At 36.3% G+C, this 20,151-nt stretch overlaps 1 protein-coding gene across 1 annotated transcript in view; it reads right to left on the bottom strand.

Moving 5' to 3' along the window:
- PEX7 (peroxisomal biogenesis factor 7) overlaps positions 1–20,151 on the bottom strand; it is a 77,522-nt gene that overhangs the window by 18,947 nt on the left and 38,424 nt on the right. The window contains exon 9 of the mRNA XM_078447365.2: positions 6,631–6,730. Within this exon, the coding sequence (XP_078303491.1) occupies positions 6,631–6,730 (100 nt within the window). The remainder of the gene's footprint in view (positions 1–6,630; positions 6,731–20,151) is intronic.

Raw genomic sequence — 20,151 nt, 5'->3', positions numbered from 1 at the left:
TCGTTGATGAGTCTTCTGATGGGAACACTGAAGGACTGCATCTCTGATACTATAAATAAACTACTTCTTTCATTGGACTCTTTCTTATATTTTTATCTCTCAGCTGAAATCCCTCATCTGTTCACACAATGTCCTCTTGTCCCACTGGATCTCATATTTGTATAGCAGCTGTATCTTCTTCCTGTGCTCTGCCACAAGTAAAGCAGTCCTGGTGTCCCATCTCTCCTTGGAAGGAGGGGTCTATCCCTCCTTGGACTTCAGGCCACTTGTTTGCCCTACCACCTCAGGTCTCTGATGGGTTCAAAGTCTGATTTTGTAGTTTGTCTTACTTTTTTCTTATTTTTACAGTGGAAGAATGCTTTTTCATCTTTTTGTATCTTAGGGAATATCAGAATGTCCATTTCTTTTTTTCTTAAACATCTTCACTAAGGTGAAACTTAAATACCATAAAATTTACCCATTTTAGGTGTACAAGTCAATGATTTTTAGTGCCTTTACAGGGCTGTTCAGTTATCACCACAATTCAGTTTTAGAACATTTCCATCATTCCCCCCAAAATCCTCTGTGTCCATCTGCAGACAATTCCCATTCTCATCCCCTGCCCCAAATAACCCAGTAATCTCCTTTCTATCTCTACAGATCTACCTATTCTGGACATTTTCTATAAATGAAATTATACATCATATGGTCTTTGCATCTGGCTTCTTTCATTAGCATAATGCTTCAGAGATTAATCTATGTTGTAGCACGTATCAAACTGTTCCTTTTTACTCCTGAATAGTATTCCATTGTATTGATATACCACATTGTTTATCCTTTCAGCAGCTGATTAACATTTGGATTGCTCCCACTTTTTGCCTAGGAACATTCACACACAAGTCTTTGTGCAGACCTATATTTTCATCTCTTTTTGTTAGTTATCTAAGAGTGTAATTGCTGAAATGTATGGTAAATTTACATTTAACTTTTTAAGAAACTGTCAACTTTTCCAAAGTGACTGCAACATTTTATATTTCTACCAGCAATACGTGGGAGTGTCTTCCTTCTTGAATTACTTTCTTCTTTCAACTTCAAAGACACTATACTTTTCTAGTTTTTCTTTTTTATCTTACTGGCCATTCCTTCTCAATCCCCTTTACTGGATTCTCTTCTTTCAAACTTCTAGAATTCCTTCTGAGCTTCTTCTTTATTTATATACTCTCTCTAGAGAATTTTAATCTGCCCCCGAGTCTTAATATCATTTTTATGCCAAAAGCTCCCAAATTTGTATCTGTTACCCTAAACTCTTCCCTGAGGTAGACAAGCCTAAATCTATTTACCTAACATCTCCATTTGAATGTCTAACAGGAGACATCTCCAATATAACTCCAGATTGTTTCCTATCCCAAATTACCTCTTCTTCCCTTATCTCAGCTACCTCTTCTTCCCTTATCTCAGCAAATTAAGCCATTGTCCACCTTGTTTTCTAGATCCTTGTTTTCTAGGAGTAACCACTGATTTTCCTGTTTCTTTGATGGCCATTTGTAATCTATCAACAAATCCTACTTACTATCTCCAAAGTAAACCATGTGAAATTTCCAGCAATTTTATAAGGTTCAAGCTAATATATGCTGAAACTTTCCATCTCAAAATCTCTTAGATTTTAAGGCACCATTATCTTTGGCCTGGATTACATCAAGTCACTCTAAGCTGCCCTCCCAGCTTTACCTGTCGTCTATTCTCCCATAGCAGACAGAACGATCTCCTAAAAACACAAATCAGGGGTGCCTGACTGGCTCAGTCAGTTAAGAGTCCAATTTCAGCTCAGGTCATGATCTTACAGTTTGTGGATTTGAGCCCCATATTGGGCTCTCTGCTATCAGCACAGAGCCCACTTTGGATCTTCTGTCTCCCTCTCCCTCTTTCCCTCCCCCACTTGCTTTCTTTCTCAAAATTAAATAAACATTTAAAAAAATAAAAAATAAAATAAAATTAGAACACAAATCACTGGACAGCCACATATAAAAGAATGAAACCTGATACTATCTTATCCCATATACGAAAATTAACTCGACATGGATTAAAGACTTGAAGCCATAAAACTCCAAGAAAAAAACATAGGCAGTAAGCTCCTTGACATCAGTCTTGGCAACAAGAATTTGGATTTGATTCTGAAAGGAAGGACAACAAAAGCAAAAATAAACAAGGGGAACAACATCTAACTAAAAAGCTTCTGCACAGTAAAGGAAATCATCAACAAAATGAAAGGCAGAATGGGAGAAAGTATTTGCAAATCATATGCGATAAGGGGTTAATATCCAAGATAAACAATGAACTCCTACAACTCAATAGCAAAACCACCAATAATTCAATTAAAAAACAGGCACAAGCTCTGAATAGACATTTTTCTGAAAAAGAAAGACGGCAATTATCAAAATTACAAGAAATGGTAAGTGTTAGCAATAAGTGTGGAGAAAAGGGAACCCTTGTAAACTATTGGTAGGAATGTACACAGGTGCAACTGCTATAGAAAACAGTATGGAAGTCCCTTAAAGAATTAAAAATAGAACTACCATACAATCCAGCGATTTAAAAAAAAATTTTTTTTAATGTTTTTATTTATTTTTGAGACAGAGAGAGACAGAGCATGAACAGGGGAGGGGGCAGAGAAAGAGGGAGACACAGAATCCAAAGCAGGCTCCAGGCTCTGAGCTGTTAGCACAGAGCCCGACGCGGGGCTCGAACTCACGGTCTGTGAGATCATGACCCGAGCCAAAGTTGGACGCCCAACTGACTGAGTCACCCAGGCACCCCTCCAGTGATTTTACTTCTTGGTATTTATCAAAAGAAAATGAAAACACTAATTTCAAAAGATACAGGTACCCCTATGTTCATTGCAACATTATTTACAATAGCCACAATATAAAAATAACTACATGTCTGTCAATGGGTGAATGGTAAAGAAAATAAAGCATATATACAAAACTATTAAGCTATAAAAAAGAATGAAATCTTATCACTTTTGATAATATGGATGGACCTTGAACTCATAACGTTAAGAGAAATCAGACAGAGAAAGGCAAATACCATATGATCTTGCTATATGTGGAATCTTAAAAAACTCAAAAACCAAAAAAACAAAACAACCAAGCTCATAGATACAGAGAACAGATTGGTGGTTACCAGAAAGCACGGAGTGAGGAGTAGGAGAAATGGGTGAAAGGGGTCAAAAGTTGCAAACTTCCACTTATAAAATAAATAAATCCTGGGTATATAATATACAGCATGGTGACTATAGTTAATAATACTGTACTATATATTTGAAAGTTTCTTTTAAAAAATTTTTTTTTTTAATGTTTATTTATTTTTGAGACAGAGAGAGACAGAGCATGAACGGGGGAGGGTCAGAGAGAGGGAGACACAGAATCTGAAACAGGCTCCAGGCTCTGAGCTGTCAGCACACAGACCGACGCGGGGCTCGAACTCACGGACCGCGAGATCATGACCTGAGCCGAAGCCGGCCACTTAACCGACTGAGCCACCCAGGCGCCCCTGAAAGTTTCTAAGAGAGACCTTAAAAGTCTTCATCACAAGAAAAACTTTTTTTGTAACTTTGTGTGGTGACAGGTGTTAACTAGATTTGATTATTTTTCAATATGTATAAATGTCAAATCATTATGCTGTACATCTGAAATGTCAGTTATACCTCAATAAAGAAAACCCACAAATCAATTTCTATAATTCTTCTGCTTTTCAATCTCTAATGGCAATAACAAAGAAAATCAAACACAGTGTGGCCTAAAAGTCCTCACACAATTTGGCCCCTACTTAGTTCCTATCACTTTCCCCTTCATTCAGTAGGATCCAGCCACCATGGCCTTCTTTCTGTCCCTTAATAATAACAAACCCATTGGCATCTCAAGGACTTGACAGTTGTTTCCCCTGTGAAAAACATTCTTGCTTTAGATTTGTGGATGGCTGGCTTCATTTCACTGTTCAGTTATCAGCTCACATTTCACTTTTCTTGGAGAGTCTTCCCCAGACCATTCAAGCAAAAGTACCCCATCATTCTCTATCAAATTGCTCCTATTCTGAATCATCTTTATTATTTGATTTCTCCCATAATATGGAAGCTCCATGACAGCAGGAATCTAGTCTGCTTTGTTCACTGGTTTATTCTTAGTGCCTACGACAAGACCCAGCATTTAGTAGGCACCTGACAAATATGAATGAAGGCATATGTTCCCAAGGCATCCTTTGCCTCCCTCTGTTTTAGCACATATCACACTACACTGTAATTAAGTCCTGCACAGCTGTAGTACTCAATAAATGTGACAGAATAAAATACAGAATCAATGAATGTCAAAGAAAATCAAGAGAAACAGAAAAATAGTTATGTAATATTTTCAAAACATTAAAAATACATTAATAATAAAAGATCTATTAATAAAAACCTTTCAATATTTAATTTGTATGACCTACAATATATAGCAAAAATTATATAAAGCAAAGTTGACTGACCTTGAAGAATAGGAAGAAACATAAACTTTAGTTGATAATCTTAACGCTCAATTTTTAAAAATATGACAAGTAAACAGACATATTTTTCTTAAATTCTAATGTTGAGAAATATGCCATAAATCAGGAAGAAATAATTTCTTCCATTCTCAAGTACTAGCCATGCTCCCCCCTACCCTGCTGCCCTGTCACAGGGTCTATGATATAATATTACTTCTGCCTATTTAGGATATCCCTTCTGTCTCTTCATTAGTTAATGCCTACTCATCCAACAGGTCTAAGATGAGACTCACTTCCTTACAGATTTTTTATATAAGTTAAATATCTACCCTAATTATGAACCTTTGAGGTACAATGTACTTCTCCTTCATAGGCTTGTCACAGCTGTCTGTTCACATTCATTTGTGAGAGAAGTTGATACAATGGTGGACTAAATGCTTTATAAAGACAGGGCCCATGTTTATTTTCATTCCTCACTGAATCCCCAGTACCTACTACAAGGTCTGACATGATAATATCTGTACAAAGAATAAATGAATGAGAAGGAGTGGTCTTATTTTTAAGGTCCCTTCTAATCCCAAGATTCTGAGCCACTATGAATTAACTCAGTGGAAATTTCTAGTACAATCGAACTGTATATTATGGCATTGAACCTGATGCTTATTTAGAGCTAAAAGATGACTGCTTCTCCATTCCTGTTTGCTCTCAATAGCAACTATTTCTTTAGCACAAATGGAATTTGGTTATTCAATTGGAAGAAATGGGTGGCAGTCACCAGCCTACACACACACACACACACACACACACACACACACACACACACACACACAAATATGGCCATGTAATAAATCTCTTATTATTTAAGTGATTTTAAAATATGATTAATAAACATGAAATGATTAAGAAGTATGGTTAATATATCCTCTGAAAACAAAGTTCCTTTTAATAAGGTGGTTCATGTGTGGAGAATTTGGAAAACACTTGGCACTCTGGGGGAGGAACTGCCGTGACTGTGTATGTCAAGGAGGCCACCGTTTGGGACTTCTGTGGCATGGGTTCACAGAAACATATGAAAAGGAAAGTATTTACTCAGGATCCTTTGTTTGGTACCGCCACATTTCAATACATACATTACAACTGTTTTAACTGGGACAGCAAACAGGTATGGTTATTTTATTAAAAGTCATCTATAAAAATGTATTTCTCAGGAAAGGAACTAGTTAATTTGAAGCACATTGTATTTACATTAAAGATAATGCTATTTTGCCCATCACTACTTCAGTTTCTTTTCTTCTTAGATGCCATTAAGTCATGTAAAAATAATTATTATAATGTTAATGAGAATATTCTAATGTCTAATGAGATTATTTTATTTATCTGAGAATACTTTAAACTGAGAATTATGTCTTAAGTTCCTAAAATTAAAAAAAACCCAAGTATCCATTTAAATTTAAGAATACAGTAATAAGAAATTGGATTTGCTTCTTGTCGAAGTTATAAAATTCATCATAAAAACATAATTTCTTAGTCATATTCTACATTTTCCCCATAATATTTTGTTTCATGAATATGTTGGTGTTTTCACATAGTCTGTGTTATAAAGCACCTAATCACTCAAAATACTATTGTGTTTCTGACCTAAGTTTGTAATTTCCAAAACTGACACAGCATAAGAAAACCCTGAAGAATATTTAAAGTCCAAAATATTGACTCTCAAGTCCTTAAGAGAACAAAAGGGGGAAAACATAAAGTTTATTAATTAAAACAGTAGCCATTCTACTCTACTTGGTTCCCCCACCAGAAGCCTCTCTTTTGACATGTGGAGAAGAGGGTGACAGTCCCGACAGAAAAATGACCCACCCACCATCTCAACTGCTTAGTGGGACAGTCTTGACTCCCACCAACCTCTGAGGACAATCCTTCCCCATTTCATTCTTCTCTTGTCACACTATCCATTGGGAGAGGCCTACTCAAACGCTCATATTTATCGAACAAAAAGATCAGGTTAATTAAGTAAATGTACTTTGTACTGCCCTAAAGGCAAAAGTGTGTTCCTAAAAGCAACACAGGCCACACATAGAGCTATTTGTGAACTGTATGGGTAGAAAAAAATCCAGAGACTGCACCCATTACCTGAGTAGGACTCTGAAGACTTAAATCTAAACCACAGGTAAACTCTGTATGATGTTCTACTGTTTCAAGAAGAGGATCAGGCTTTGAAAAGTTCCAGAATCTGTGAATATAAACAGAAGGAAATAATTTAAGTGCCAAAACTACCAAAAAGTGTATCTAAGAAAAAACAAACATTTACCATAGCAGAGTTTTGATCAAAACAGTTTCAACCAATTCATAAATACAGAGCCCCACTACTGATCTACTTTAAAAAATCTAATAAAGAAAAAATGTACTCCATTCTATTACATAAAGAACTGAAATTATTAATCAACCTACCCTTGTAAAAGATTATTATATTTCCATTAGTATACCTTGAAGGATAGAAGCTTAACAAATTTTAGTGAAAACATTTTTTTTTATATTGCACAAGGACATTTAAGATGAGAGACACTAGGCTTTTGTAGCAATTTCTAAAAGCATTCATGACTGTAAAATAAGGATATTGGATTACATGAACGCTAACATTTTATGATTTTAAATGCTACTTCATTTCTCAACAACTGACATGAAAAGATCTTAGGTTTAATTTACATTTCAACAGCAATTCAGATTCTTTAAGAAGAATCTGTTCTCTGTAATTCTGAAACTGTTTCTTTTTGAGGTACAGCCTTTCTTATAAATTCCATATCAATGTAATTTCTAGAGTCAAGAAAAACTGAAATGTGTTCTCCTGGGCCAATATTAAGTATCCTATTTATCCTCTATAGACGGGGGGTGGTAATATTTACCATAATATGTCTCTGATTTCCACTGTACAGAGGAACTTGGCCCTATTTTCAATACACAAAATAGTACTTTATTTCTAAAGCTTTATTTGCTCATCATCTTTCTTATTTGACTCTAAACACTCCATAAAAATGTCACATTCAGAATCATAGAGTCATACTCCAATGCAGCCTCCCTAATGATCTGTAACCTGGAACACACTGAAGGTTTAGCGGATCTCTTTGAAAGAGAGTAAATACACAGAACCAACAGCCATAGTTTGTTTTACCTGGTCGTATTATTTCCCTAATAAATACAGGGTTGGTCTTATTACGTTTGAAAAGGATTGTTGCTATGGATAAACCACTGTGTGGGTACCAGAGAGACAATGAATAAATAGCTCATTTATCAGATTACTGAAATCTACAAAATATTGAAGGAGAGTGATTTTACTTTTGAAAATTTCCTGTTCAAATAAATGAGGGAATAAGCTGCAGTCCTTCTCAGAAATCATGATAGCGGCTGCCACTGTCTTTGCATATTTGTTCCTTTGGGTCAAGAGATAGATACTGTACTGAAACCTAATTTTCTAGATTTTGATAATGTTTATATAAGCAAGAGTAAATAAGTCATCATGTAATTTGGTTTCTAAAACATGGTTATTCACTGATTTGCATTATTTGATACAGTAATCAAATGATTTTGTATATGCCCACTATGTTCCAAAAAATATTCAAAATGGTTTTAAAAATATGTATTTAATATGGCAAAAAAAATGAGTTAGAGGAAGAGGACAGGGAAGTGAATTTGAACTGGCAAGGAGATTGATAAACAAAAATGAAAAGCATCCTCAACATCTCTTCAGGAAACACAGAGACGTTGTTTCACAGGCTGCTACTCACGAGTCAATGGCCTTATCCCAAAGGACAGGTTAGTAGAATCATTCTAAGGGAAGGTCATCTTAATCTAGAGTATTTAGCTTTCTGACTTCATTTGGGATTTAGGTTTCATTTCAATAGAATGGATGGGCATTTGTCTTTAGACAAAGCATGAAAATTAGTTTCCAAATTTCAGTAGAACTTTTTAAGGATAAAAAAAAAAAAAGCAAAAGGATTCATTTGTACCCTCCTGACAAATTACTGGGATGCAGCTTTTGTTACTATTTTTGTTGTTTGAACCAGCTGACGCAAAGGCTGCCCCGAGGGCAAGACAGGTGGGCCTTAAGAAAATGAGGATGTCCAATAAGGATGCATGTGTGAAACCATCCAACTTCAGCTTGAAAGTATGAAAAAGGGAAGTCCCATATACAGAAGGGCTGGACCTCTATTCAAAAACTGAAGCTGGGGACACAGGGCTGGCTCACTCAGTAGAGGGAGTGACTCTTGATCTTTGTTTGGGTCATGAGTTTGAGCCCCATGTTGGGTGCAGGGATTACTTAAATAAATAAAACTTAAAAAAAAAAAAAAAAAAAAAAAAAAAAAAAAAGTCCAGCTGAATTTGCTCTAATACATAGCTTGACGGGCAGTCATGGCATCACACAGTTCCACACCACAAAGTCACACTCATCATAACTTTAACCTGGGAAAAACTATCTGGTATCTACCTGCAATCTGCAAAAAATTCATCAAACGAGATGCATGCTAAAACTCTAAGGATACAATTTGGTGAAGGGAGTGTTAGTCCAGCAAAAGTCATAAAAGTGCTATCAGTTTATTACATCCAGTTCGCAGCTCGGATAGAAATTATGTAATACACAAAGTGTACAAAAATTATGGTACAAAACTTATGAGAGGTTCATTTCCAGTTGAATGGCTACCTACATGTCTAGATCAACATTCTCACTGAAAAAAAAAATGCTAGGTAACACCTAAAAACAAACATCACCACAAAAACTAAGAGCATCAGTAAAGAACACTCCAGTAAAAACTAGACTGAACCCAGAGCAGCACATCAACAAGTGAGCCAGCTTTTGCCTTGAGAGGGTCTGCTGAACAGGGACGACCTGGGCTTGGACTTTCTTAACCTCGAGGGGATCAGGAGCCAGAACAATCAGGAAGATTAATATTAATATTTATAATTTAAAAATTATTTTCAGTAAGCTAAAATATCAATACTATCAAGTTAAATACAGTAAATGGCACAAGCTAAATAAGTTGAGAAAATCAAAAGCTAAGCAATGTGTTTACACACAATAATAATTCATTTTTCCGTTGCTAATGGTTTTTTGAATTACAAAAGAAATATACGATTCATTTCCTCATTCCCACCCTCCAACATTGTTAATGCGTTGACGTGGCCACTTCCAGGACTGTTCTAGGTTTCTCCATTCCAGTTCCACCAAGAAGGGGCGAGCAGTAAGAGGGAGGTGAGCGTTTCTCCACATTTTCTCACATTTGCAACTCAGGGGGCGTGCAAGGTGTCTCCTTGCGATCTTTTCTGGATTCAGAGGTCCAGTACATTTCCATAGATCTGAGGGCCCTCATGTGCCTATCGCATAAGCAAAATAGGCTCCTTTTATTTGGAGACGTCGGGCTACATATATCACTACTTGGTCAAATAAGGCATATTATCGTTAAGTGTAATGTTTGTTTTGGTCCAGCACATATACTACTTGGTGCCTTTTTGTCTCTTTGCTGATGAAATCACTGACTATTTAAGCTCTCTCTTGGGAAGTAAATCTACTGGACAGGCCTCCAATGATTAAAAATATTACAGAACTGTAGGAACATTTTTCATTTAAATTGGAAATGGAGAGAGAGAAAAATTCATCACAGTACAATGTCTTGGTTGAGTTCCTTTTTGCCTTTTGATTCCACAATTCTTTAACAAAGCCAGTATGTAGCACTGTGTTAAATAAAATATCTAAACTCTTTCAAAAATTAAATTGAAATTATTTTTTACTTTACTCAAATGGAATCTGAAATCCCTATACTAACACTTATGAAATTTTGCCAACATATGAGTTCAGTGGAAGGTTGATAATACTTTTCAAAATTCTTCTTTTTCCTTCCCTGTTCTCAACTTACGAGTTAGTCCATAATACTTTGTGAGTCTTTCCTACCTACAAATAAAGAGATGGGTAAAGCTTTAGGCTATTTTTCCATGCCTTACATGTACATTAATTTTAGTCAAGCTGAATTTTAATTAATTTTAGTTACATTAATTTTAGTGGTGTTTTTAAAATTCTAAGCAAACGGAACAAATATAATTCCCTGTTTGCACTGCTTGGGTCTCATGATCTCTAGGGTGATGAGCAAAATATTTTTGTCACAGAAGCTTCTTTTCTCATCACTGAATTACTCATCCATTCAACAATTTATGAGTCCTCGTGTGTGCCAGGTACCGTGCTGGGCACCAAAAGCAAGAGAGATATGACCTCACTCCAGCAGCTCTGAGTTTGATGGGACAGACAGACATTTTTTAAAGGACCACCGAGGTATAAATGTAACTGCAACTGACAAGTGCCCCAAAAGGCAACGCCGGACGGTGGACAAATGACATCCTCAAGAACTGACACGGAGCTGAAATCTGAAGGTTGAGGAGTTAGGCAGGTAGAAAGCAAGGGGCAAAAAGGTGTGTGACACAGAGGGCCCATGAGGCTGGGACAAGGAAAGGGCAAGGGTGTCACACAGGGTAAGCAGAGTCGGATCACAAAGGTCTTTTAGCCCACGTGAAGAATTTGGGATTTTCTCTGAAGTATAAAAAACAAAACAAAACACTGAAGGAGATTTATCTACTGGGCTTTACATTCTTTAAAAACATTTTCTTAGTAAACTTTTAAATTTTATAATAGTTTTAAATTTGCAGAAAAATTGTGAACAAAGTAGAGAGTTCCCATATATGGGTCCAAAAGGAGAAAATAGTGGCTTGAATTTAAGGTGGCAAGAGTGATGATGAAGGGTTAATGGACTGCAGATGCATTCAGGCAGAAGAATTCATAGGACAGAAAAAACAATAATGACTGATGGGACAGAAAAAATAATGATTCCTATGTTTCTGGCTTCTATCATTGTACTGATAATAGCAATGCATTTGTTTATTTATAGATCTATTTTCCTCTCAAAGGCACTAAACCTCTTCGAATTCAGGGACAGTGTCCTATTCTTCTTTGTATTTCTTGCACATAAAAAGTGTCTGACACACAGACACCCAAAGAACATTTCTTGAACTAAAGAATAAAAAATAAATTAAATGAGCATATTAAGGACAAGATAAACAAATGACAATGGCCAACCTCAAAAATGAGGTAACTTTTTAATCACCTATAGATGTGGTCCCCAAATGATGGACCAGAGACTTGTTCCTCCTCTTTGCTGAGGAATTTTTTCTGAAAATTCCAGTTGAGGAGATCTGTATGGAATCCAAAAATCTCTTCCCAGGAAATGGTGATACTCAACCAACTAGGTTTGGGAATCACCACCTAAAACAGCACTTCCCCAGATACAGATTTGAAAAATTCCCATCAGAAACAACAGTGAGGGGTGCCTCACTGGCTCAGTCAGTTGAGCATCAGACTCCTGATTTTGGCTTAGGTCGTGATCTCATGGTTCGTGAGATCAAGCCCTGTGTTGGGTTCTGCACTGACAGCATGGAGCCTACTTGGGATTCTCTCTCCGTGCCATCCCCACTCACGCTGTCCCCCATCTCTCAAAATAAATAAATAAAAATTAAAAAAAAAAAAAAGAAACAGCACTGATATCAGGCAGAAGGTGAGGCAAGGGAAAAACCAACAGGGCAGTGGTTCTCAACCTCCACTAAATGAAATCAACTGAGAAACTTTAAAAAACTACTCGTGTGAATGCTATCTCTAGAAACTCTAATTTAATTGGGTATGTCAAGGGCATTGGGAGGTTCAAACATTCTCCAGATGATTGTAATACACAGCCAAGGTTGAGAACCTCTGTTGGAGTGGGGAGAGCAGATATTACCCATTAATTGAGAATCACTGATCTAGACCCACAGTTCTCAAACTTAACCTTTGCATCAGAATCACCTGGAGTGCTTGTGAAAAACAGATTTAGAAGGTATGGAGTGAGGCTCAAGAATTTGCTTTAGAAATTAAGCAAACCATTGTGACGCAGCTAATAAACGGCAGTCCCAATGTACAGATTCTACTGGCACTATGCCCAGTATTTTTTCTACTGAAACATACTGCCATTCACTTTTTCTCTGGGCTGTGCCAAGGAATCTGGAATGTAGGTGGACAGGATCTGGGGCTCTTCAGGTAATTCTGATTAATGCCCTGAAAGTTCAAATGGACCTAGACCAAGTCAGGCTTTCCCCATACTCCTCAAACTACATAGAAAATTCCATTAGCCAAAGCCCATGCCAAGACTCCATTAGCCTGCCAGCTTACTTTCAAAACCAATACCCTAAGAAAATTACAAGCTATAATAAATCTGAACTCCTATGGCAAAGAGTTCAGAAATTTTCCTTTGTCCTAATATTTTTTATATGGACCTACTGCATCTCTCATCTACTTTGCTGTCCCTTCCTGACTTTTGTATCACTCAACCCATCAGATCTTTTTGTAACCTCACAGATTCCCATCTTTTTGAAGTGAACCTGAGTAGAACACATGGAATCATGGGCTTATTATTTTATTGTCTGTATTGCTGTTGAAGGGGATTAAAACATTGAAATCGTACACTAGCAAAACAATCTTGTAAAGAGTTAAACTTTCATTCATTAACTAAAGAATATTTACTGAGTGCTAATGCTCATTTGTTTGCATGACTAGATTGGAGAGTTGTTTATTTTTTGAACTTGTAATAACATAAAATTTAAAACTGAAAAATACTGTCTGCTAAATGAAAAATATGATTAATTTTGAAGAATTATTGAACAATTTTCAAAGGTGACTTTTAATTTTTTTTAATGTTTATTTTTGAGAGAGAGAGAGAGAGCAAGCAGGAGAGGGGCAGAGAGACAGGGAGACACAGAATCAGAAGCAGACTCCAGGCTCTGAGCCATCAGCACAGAGCCCTACGGAGGGCTCAAACCCACCAGCCCCGAGATCATGACCTGAGCTGCAGTTGGACGCTTAACTGACTGAGCCATCCAGGCACCCCTTAGAGGTGACTTCTAGAACAACTCATTCACAAATATCCAGAAACCATATTTACAAACTTTCAAGGTTAATTACAAAATTCTAGAATTGAGATTTTCTATCAAAATAAGTTAATTATATTTCAATTAAATCTTTCATTAGATCAGTATTTTAGAGGGACTTATACCACTTGATCACAAAAAAACCTTTGAGTCCAGGAGCTATATATAACACAAAGCCTAGTGTATTCTGACAAATTAAAGAAAACCATTAGCTGATGGAAAGCTTGCTCTGAAAGTATTCATGGTTGCAATCTGCAGGAATACAGGATGGTTTTCTGAAAAATGGCGCATCTCAACAAGAGGAGAAAAAAGAAAAAAAACAAAACTCTTATAGGCTTTGTTTACTGCTTACTGGTACAAACTGAAGAGCCATGCAATAATTTTGCAATAAAGTTTCAAACAAGTATCTATCTAAAGGAGGTGGGAAGAACCCTATATAGCATGAAATATTATCAGTATCCCGGGGGTGAGGTTAGTCTATGTTAAACTGAACTGTAACTGGCACCAAAACGTGGCTACCTAGGTTAACTACCTACGAAAATGTGGCAAAAGGCTATTTCACAGAAGCACAGACCCTAGTGTGACTGGATGAGGCTGCAGGAGAACTGTGTACCTAAATGCTGAAGAGCCAAACTGACAGCAGCTGCTTGCCTGGGCTTCGGTCATTCACTAGCTATGAAACTGTTATCACTACGAAATTGTTAATATCCTCATCTCTGCAGCTAAGCATTTATGAGTAAGACCACTCAGGCTGTCGGGTTGCGGGATGTCTCCACAGCTTACAAGGATCTCCTTTACTGAACAACCCCTTTGTCAGCAGAGGACGGATACAGGGGATAAATGTGGGAAAGAGAAAAACACACGGAGCAGACCAAATAATTCTGTTCGTTTTCTGGTGACTGGACATGAAAGCTTGAGGAAAAAAACTCAGTGCGGAAAGAGGAGAAATGAGAAGCAGGCACCTGAGCAAAGCAGTTTCAGTACCTTCCTTTGCCCCTTGCTGCACTCTTGCCCTGGCGCTCCGAGGGACCCCAGATCCCGGGAAACATCTCACCTTTTCTATATAAGCTAGCTCCAGATAGTCTCTGTTTGACACATGCATACACGCATAACTTGCCCTAATAGTGCAGAAACATAAGGGATGCTGCTGAATTATAAGAGACAATTAGATTAGTAATTATTGGTGTTTATTCTCTGTATGGTTCATTCCATTAGGTCAAATCTCTAAGATTCAATTTTAGAATATTTAGTGTTGCTGCAATCCAGACTGGGGATTCAGCACAGATCTCAAGGGTGAATTATTTATCCTTGAGTTTTTAGGAGACAGAATAAACTACTACTTACTGACGAGTAGTACCCAGTTGATCTAAATAAACAGGCTCACTATGTGCACAGATAACTCAGAGCAGGGAACACTGAGGCTTTCTGCCCAATTACCTTTTTCTTAAAAACTGTAATCGCACGGATTAGAGTCCACTAATTCTACAAGGCTTATGACAGAGAACAGCAGCTTCCTGAACAGTCTCTCAACCCTTCACCTCAGAGGCACCCACTTTACATTCTTTTAGCTGTTTCTTCTGATACTCTGTACTTACTTGCTCTATATTTCCAAATAACATGTTCACAGAATTCATTGATTATTTTCATTTTCACATATTATCCTTTGACCTCCTGCTACGGAAGATGAGACAACACATTATCTGCATTAGAAAATGTAAACATACACAACAAAAGCCACTCAGTTGCCTATTGAAAATGCACAACAGAAGTTTTTAAAAATTATAATGCAAACGAACTGGCAAACTCCACAAATTTTCTGTTGGAACTAATCAACACAATTTAAAGTTCAAAGCAGTGACTTATAGTGTATAAAGCTAAGGCTTAACATTCCTTACTCCTTTTAGATCTAAGTGTCTCTTCATGTGCTTGCATTAGGTTATGAATTAGACACGGATTTGGGTTGATTCTTCATGAAACATTTTAGTACTAAATAATTCTGAAAATGTTCTGCAGTTATAAATCAAGATATTTAAAATCAAAAAGTCTTATATATATTTCTTTCTAATTAATGTATATTGTTTCATTTTACAGAAAATTACTTTCATTTTTCACCTGGCATTTAACTTGTAAAATTATGCTTCATTTCATCAAAAGATCTTTCCAGTATAAACAATAATCAACACAAGACTTTTCTAATTTAAACAAGTCAAATGGAAAAACCCTTTGGGACATATAAAAACATCAATCTATCAACAAACTTGGGAGTTACTGCTTCACACATACAAACACCTTAACCGTTAGTTATATGAAGCTCAAAGAGAGTTATTAAATTGATCATTATTTATTAAAGAGATTATCAAATTGCATATTATAATTGAATGTAGGAGGAAAAATAAAATATATCAATTTATAAATTTAAGTGATAATCAGGATACCAATACAATGGCCCTGAATTTGTTAAGTAGCAAAATTTTGTGATCTAGTCAGTGCTGACTTAAATGTAATAGAACTGCAAGATTTATCCTGCAAAAATATCACTTTCTTATCCCAACAGAACTTTCCACCTTAAATTCAGTTTTATTAATGACTACCTCAAATATAATTAAAGGGAAAGCCATATCAAAATGCAATTGTTGTAGGCTTTTACATCCAGAGTAAGCAAAGAGTAATTTAGCTTTTCATGCAACATAAATTCACTTACATCTAAAAGTTTAGTATATACATGTCCCAGGTACTAGGGACAAAATAACAAAACAGACAATCTTACCTACCCTGTAAACAAGCAATATGCTTTATTAACACAAAATACATTCAGTACCAAAATATCCTTAGAAGAATCAAGCAAATATATGAATGCAAATATTCTCATTCTTGAAAAGTAAACCAGAGAGAACTACGTTAAGATGCTTTCCTAACATCAGTGGTGAAGTTTAGTGAACCTTTGCCACGAAGCAAAACCTGTGATAGAGTTACAAAGACCCATCTAAGATATCTGACAGGCACAGAATATTAAACAACTCTTTGATCACATTAAGGATTCAATCACCATTCCTCAGATGTAAATAGTCTCATATCATTAGCCACATAATTTCTTGTGATTTCATAAACAAATGTAGAGGAATTAAGAACTCTCTTAAAGGATGAGGTAAGGGCACCTGGGTGGCTCAGTTAAGATCAAGCATCTGACTTTGGCTCAGGTCATGATCTCGCTGTTTGTGGGTTCTGTGCTGACAGCTTGGAGCCTGGAGCCTGCTTCAGATCTTGTGTCTCCCTCTCTCTCTGCCCCTCCCCCGCTCACATCCTGCCTGTCTCTCTCTCTCTCTCTCTCTCTCTCTCTCTCTCTCTCTCTCTCTCAAAAATAAACATTAAAAAAAATTAAAGATGAGGTAAAATGATCATTTGAAACTGCATACGAGCTCCCACTCAGCCACGTTTCTTACCTATTTACTTTGACTGACCTTTTTTTGTGGGTAAGGGGGACTAGGTAAAGTTGAAATGAAAGGTTTGCAAGGCAGAGTACATATTCAGCTATACTATCTGTTGACTTTGGCTGACCTTTTTTTATGGGGAAGGGGAAGAAAGAGAAGTGTCTGCCTGTGGAAATCTCTGTGCTAATAAACATAAGGATCAAAAAAGCCCATCAACCACACCAAAGTTAAGACACTTACTATATAAAGGCAAGTCCCATGAGAGTAAATACGACAAAGATAAAAGGCATTTCTGCATCTGCTGCTTTGTTAAGATTCTAAGTTTACTACAATATGATTAAAGACCATTTTCCTGCTCATGCAACATAATAAAGCTATTTATCTTATTTCACAATTAAACAGTATCACTAAATATCACATTTATGAGAAGGTATTAGTAAGAAACATTTTCAGTGTCTTATTTTACATGAGCAAATACAGCTTATTTTTCTCAAATGTTTTTATTTTAAAAATTACCAACCCACAAAAAAATTACAAAGAACATAGTGAACACTCATATATTCTTTGTCTAGACTCACCAATTATTAAAATTTTACACTTTTCTATCTTTCTCTATACATACACATATAAAAGAATACTTTTGCTGAACGTTTTAAAAATAAATTGAAGAAATCAGAACTTTAGTGTCTTTTTGTGATTCTGCTTGTTTTTTAACAATTTTTTTTTTATTTATTTAGAGAGAGAGAGCAGTGGAGGGGCAGAGAGAGAAGGAGAGAGAGAATGCCAAGCAGGCTGTGCATTTTCAGCTCAGTGTCCGATACGGGGCTCAATCCCAAGAAAAAGATCATGACATGAACTGAAATCAAGAACTGACGCTCAACCGAGTGAGCCACCCAGGCGCTCCTATTTTTAACAATTGTGATCAGAAATATAACAGCATATATTTACAGTGAGTGATACAGTACTAAGTACAAAGTTTGAGGCTTATAAATATGTGAATGAAAAAGAGAAGAAACTAAAATTTATTGAGTGCTTGATATGGGCTTGGGACTATGGGAACAGGCTTGCATACACTGATATTTAAATCTCATAATAATGTGTTTTATGACCGAGGAAACAATGGGAGGTCAAGTGTCTTTATAAGAGATTAAATATAAGAATACCTAGTAATGGCAAATCCAGGATTTTAAACCAGATCTATTTTTCTATTACAACATGCTGCTTCCCTAAGCAATAATTTTTAAACAAATATATAATAATTTAGAGAAAAATACAGGCTGAATTGAAGCAGAACTGGTCAGGTGGTCATGGATTTGAATACAATGGTCCACACGTGCTCAACTTTGTATTTGTGCCCAGCGTGCACTGATCTGGCTCATGCTGCACCTTCACACAGTGTGCTTCCCCCATCCCATCTCCACAATGTGACGAGAACTGCCGTTCACAGAGCTCCTCCAAGGTTTAAGCACCATAATTATCTTATTAAAGTAAGGTGAGGTAACGCATGAATGATGAATACCTTAACTCTCCCTACAGTACTTACATTTTAAAATAGGAAACTTATTATAACAATTCTCAAGGTATCTGCTATTTCTTTAAGCACTTGTTATGTGCCAAGAGTGTTTATAGTTTCATTTAACATTCTGAACATTCTGCAAAGCAGGTATCATTTCGTGTTTTTCACACCTACTAAATGGAGGAAATGGCCTATCACCAAGTCTAATGGACTCAAAAGAACCTATGTTTACCCCACCACATAAAGGATTTTGAACCCATAGAGCTTTCCCATACGTCTCCAGAGAGCAAAGAATGGGGAGACATAGTGCTGGTTCTAGATCATTTCCTACTCCCACTTAGTACTTCTTTCTGAAAATTTGGAATTTTATTAACTTATAATCTATGAGTAGATAATTTAGAAAAAGTTAGCAATTCTGTTGTATCTTGAACTTAAACGTTCTTTCTGAATGAAATAGTTACGAAGTCTTGGTCCTAGACTATCTAATCTCTCCCAATAAAAACTTAAAATTATATAAGTTTAACTATGTTGTATGTCCAGGAATAGATCCTATTTGTAACTTGGGACTTAAATATATTTCAATAACATAGTAATATAGTTCACACAAGGACATCTGATATGTACTTACCCTAGTAACACTGCACGTGTTTAGGAATCTGACTTTTGAGAGGAACAAGAACCCAAAATAAAGAAAAAAAAAAAAAAAACAGAAAAGTGAGTGTATGTGAAAAATGGCTATTTTTAAGTTATGTGAATTATATTAAGCGAGATTAAAAATAGTACATATAAAAGCAGAATAACATGCCATCTGCAAGTGAAGAAGCAGAGAGAAACATATAAAAAGTAAAAGAAACTATGAAGTAAAACTTTCTGGGGCCACGGTTTCTCAGGACAGTTCTACATTACACAGGCAATTCAATAACTTATACACGGTCAGCCTTGGTCAGAGAAGGTTAGACTTCTGTTGAGAAAGATTCAAGATTGTAAACATACCTAAGTTATACTCCAATTAAAGAAGTGAAAAAAATTTAAGGTAAGGATACCTGAAATCCCACCTATCAGTAATCTTCTTTAAATTCTGGTTAGATCTTTCCAAACACTTTTCAACAAAAATGTGTACACATATGTGTATGCTCGGTTGTATATACAGTTACATGTGTATCTGTATACACATATTTCATAATTCTGAAAGGTTTTTAAATCCATGCTTGTTTTATGTGTCCACCACTGTCAAGACGCAATTATGTCGAATACTTCAATTCTGAAACAGCTATAGGTATTAGAAACAATACTGTATTTTGGCAATTCAGTCCCTAAGGAGATAATGTTTATGTAACAGGGGAAAATTATGTTATTTGGAAATACATAAAGGCCTGGACTTACAAGATGTGCTCAGGTATTGAGGAATACAAAAAGTACCAGATCTGGAAATAAAAGATCTTGGTTCAAGTTTGGCTCCATTACTTGCCAGCCGTGTGATAATGGCCCACCCCCACTCCCCCCGCCTCCCTGGAACAACTGCCTTCTGGATATGGGAGTACACACCCACGGTAGCGATGTACGGATTAAAGTAAATACTGTATGTGAACATACTTTGTAAACTAGACATAGCTAATCAAAAATAAGAAGTTAAATATAAGAACAGATATTGATGTGGCAGAAGTGGAGGCCTAAGACTCTTCTCCTCTTGGACCTATCCTGCTCAGCATTCCTACTGCC

The sequence above is a fragment of the Panthera onca genome, chromosome B2, assembly GCF_046562875.1.
Source record: "Panthera onca isolate mPanOnc1 chromosome B2, mPanOnc1 haplotype 2, whole genome shotgun sequence".
NCBI classification, from domain to species: domain Eukaryota; kingdom Metazoa; phylum Chordata; class Mammalia; order Carnivora; family Felidae; genus Panthera; species Panthera onca.
The sequence above is the reverse complement of the archived record's forward strand: the minus strand, read 5'-3'. Positions and strand labels throughout refer to the sequence as shown.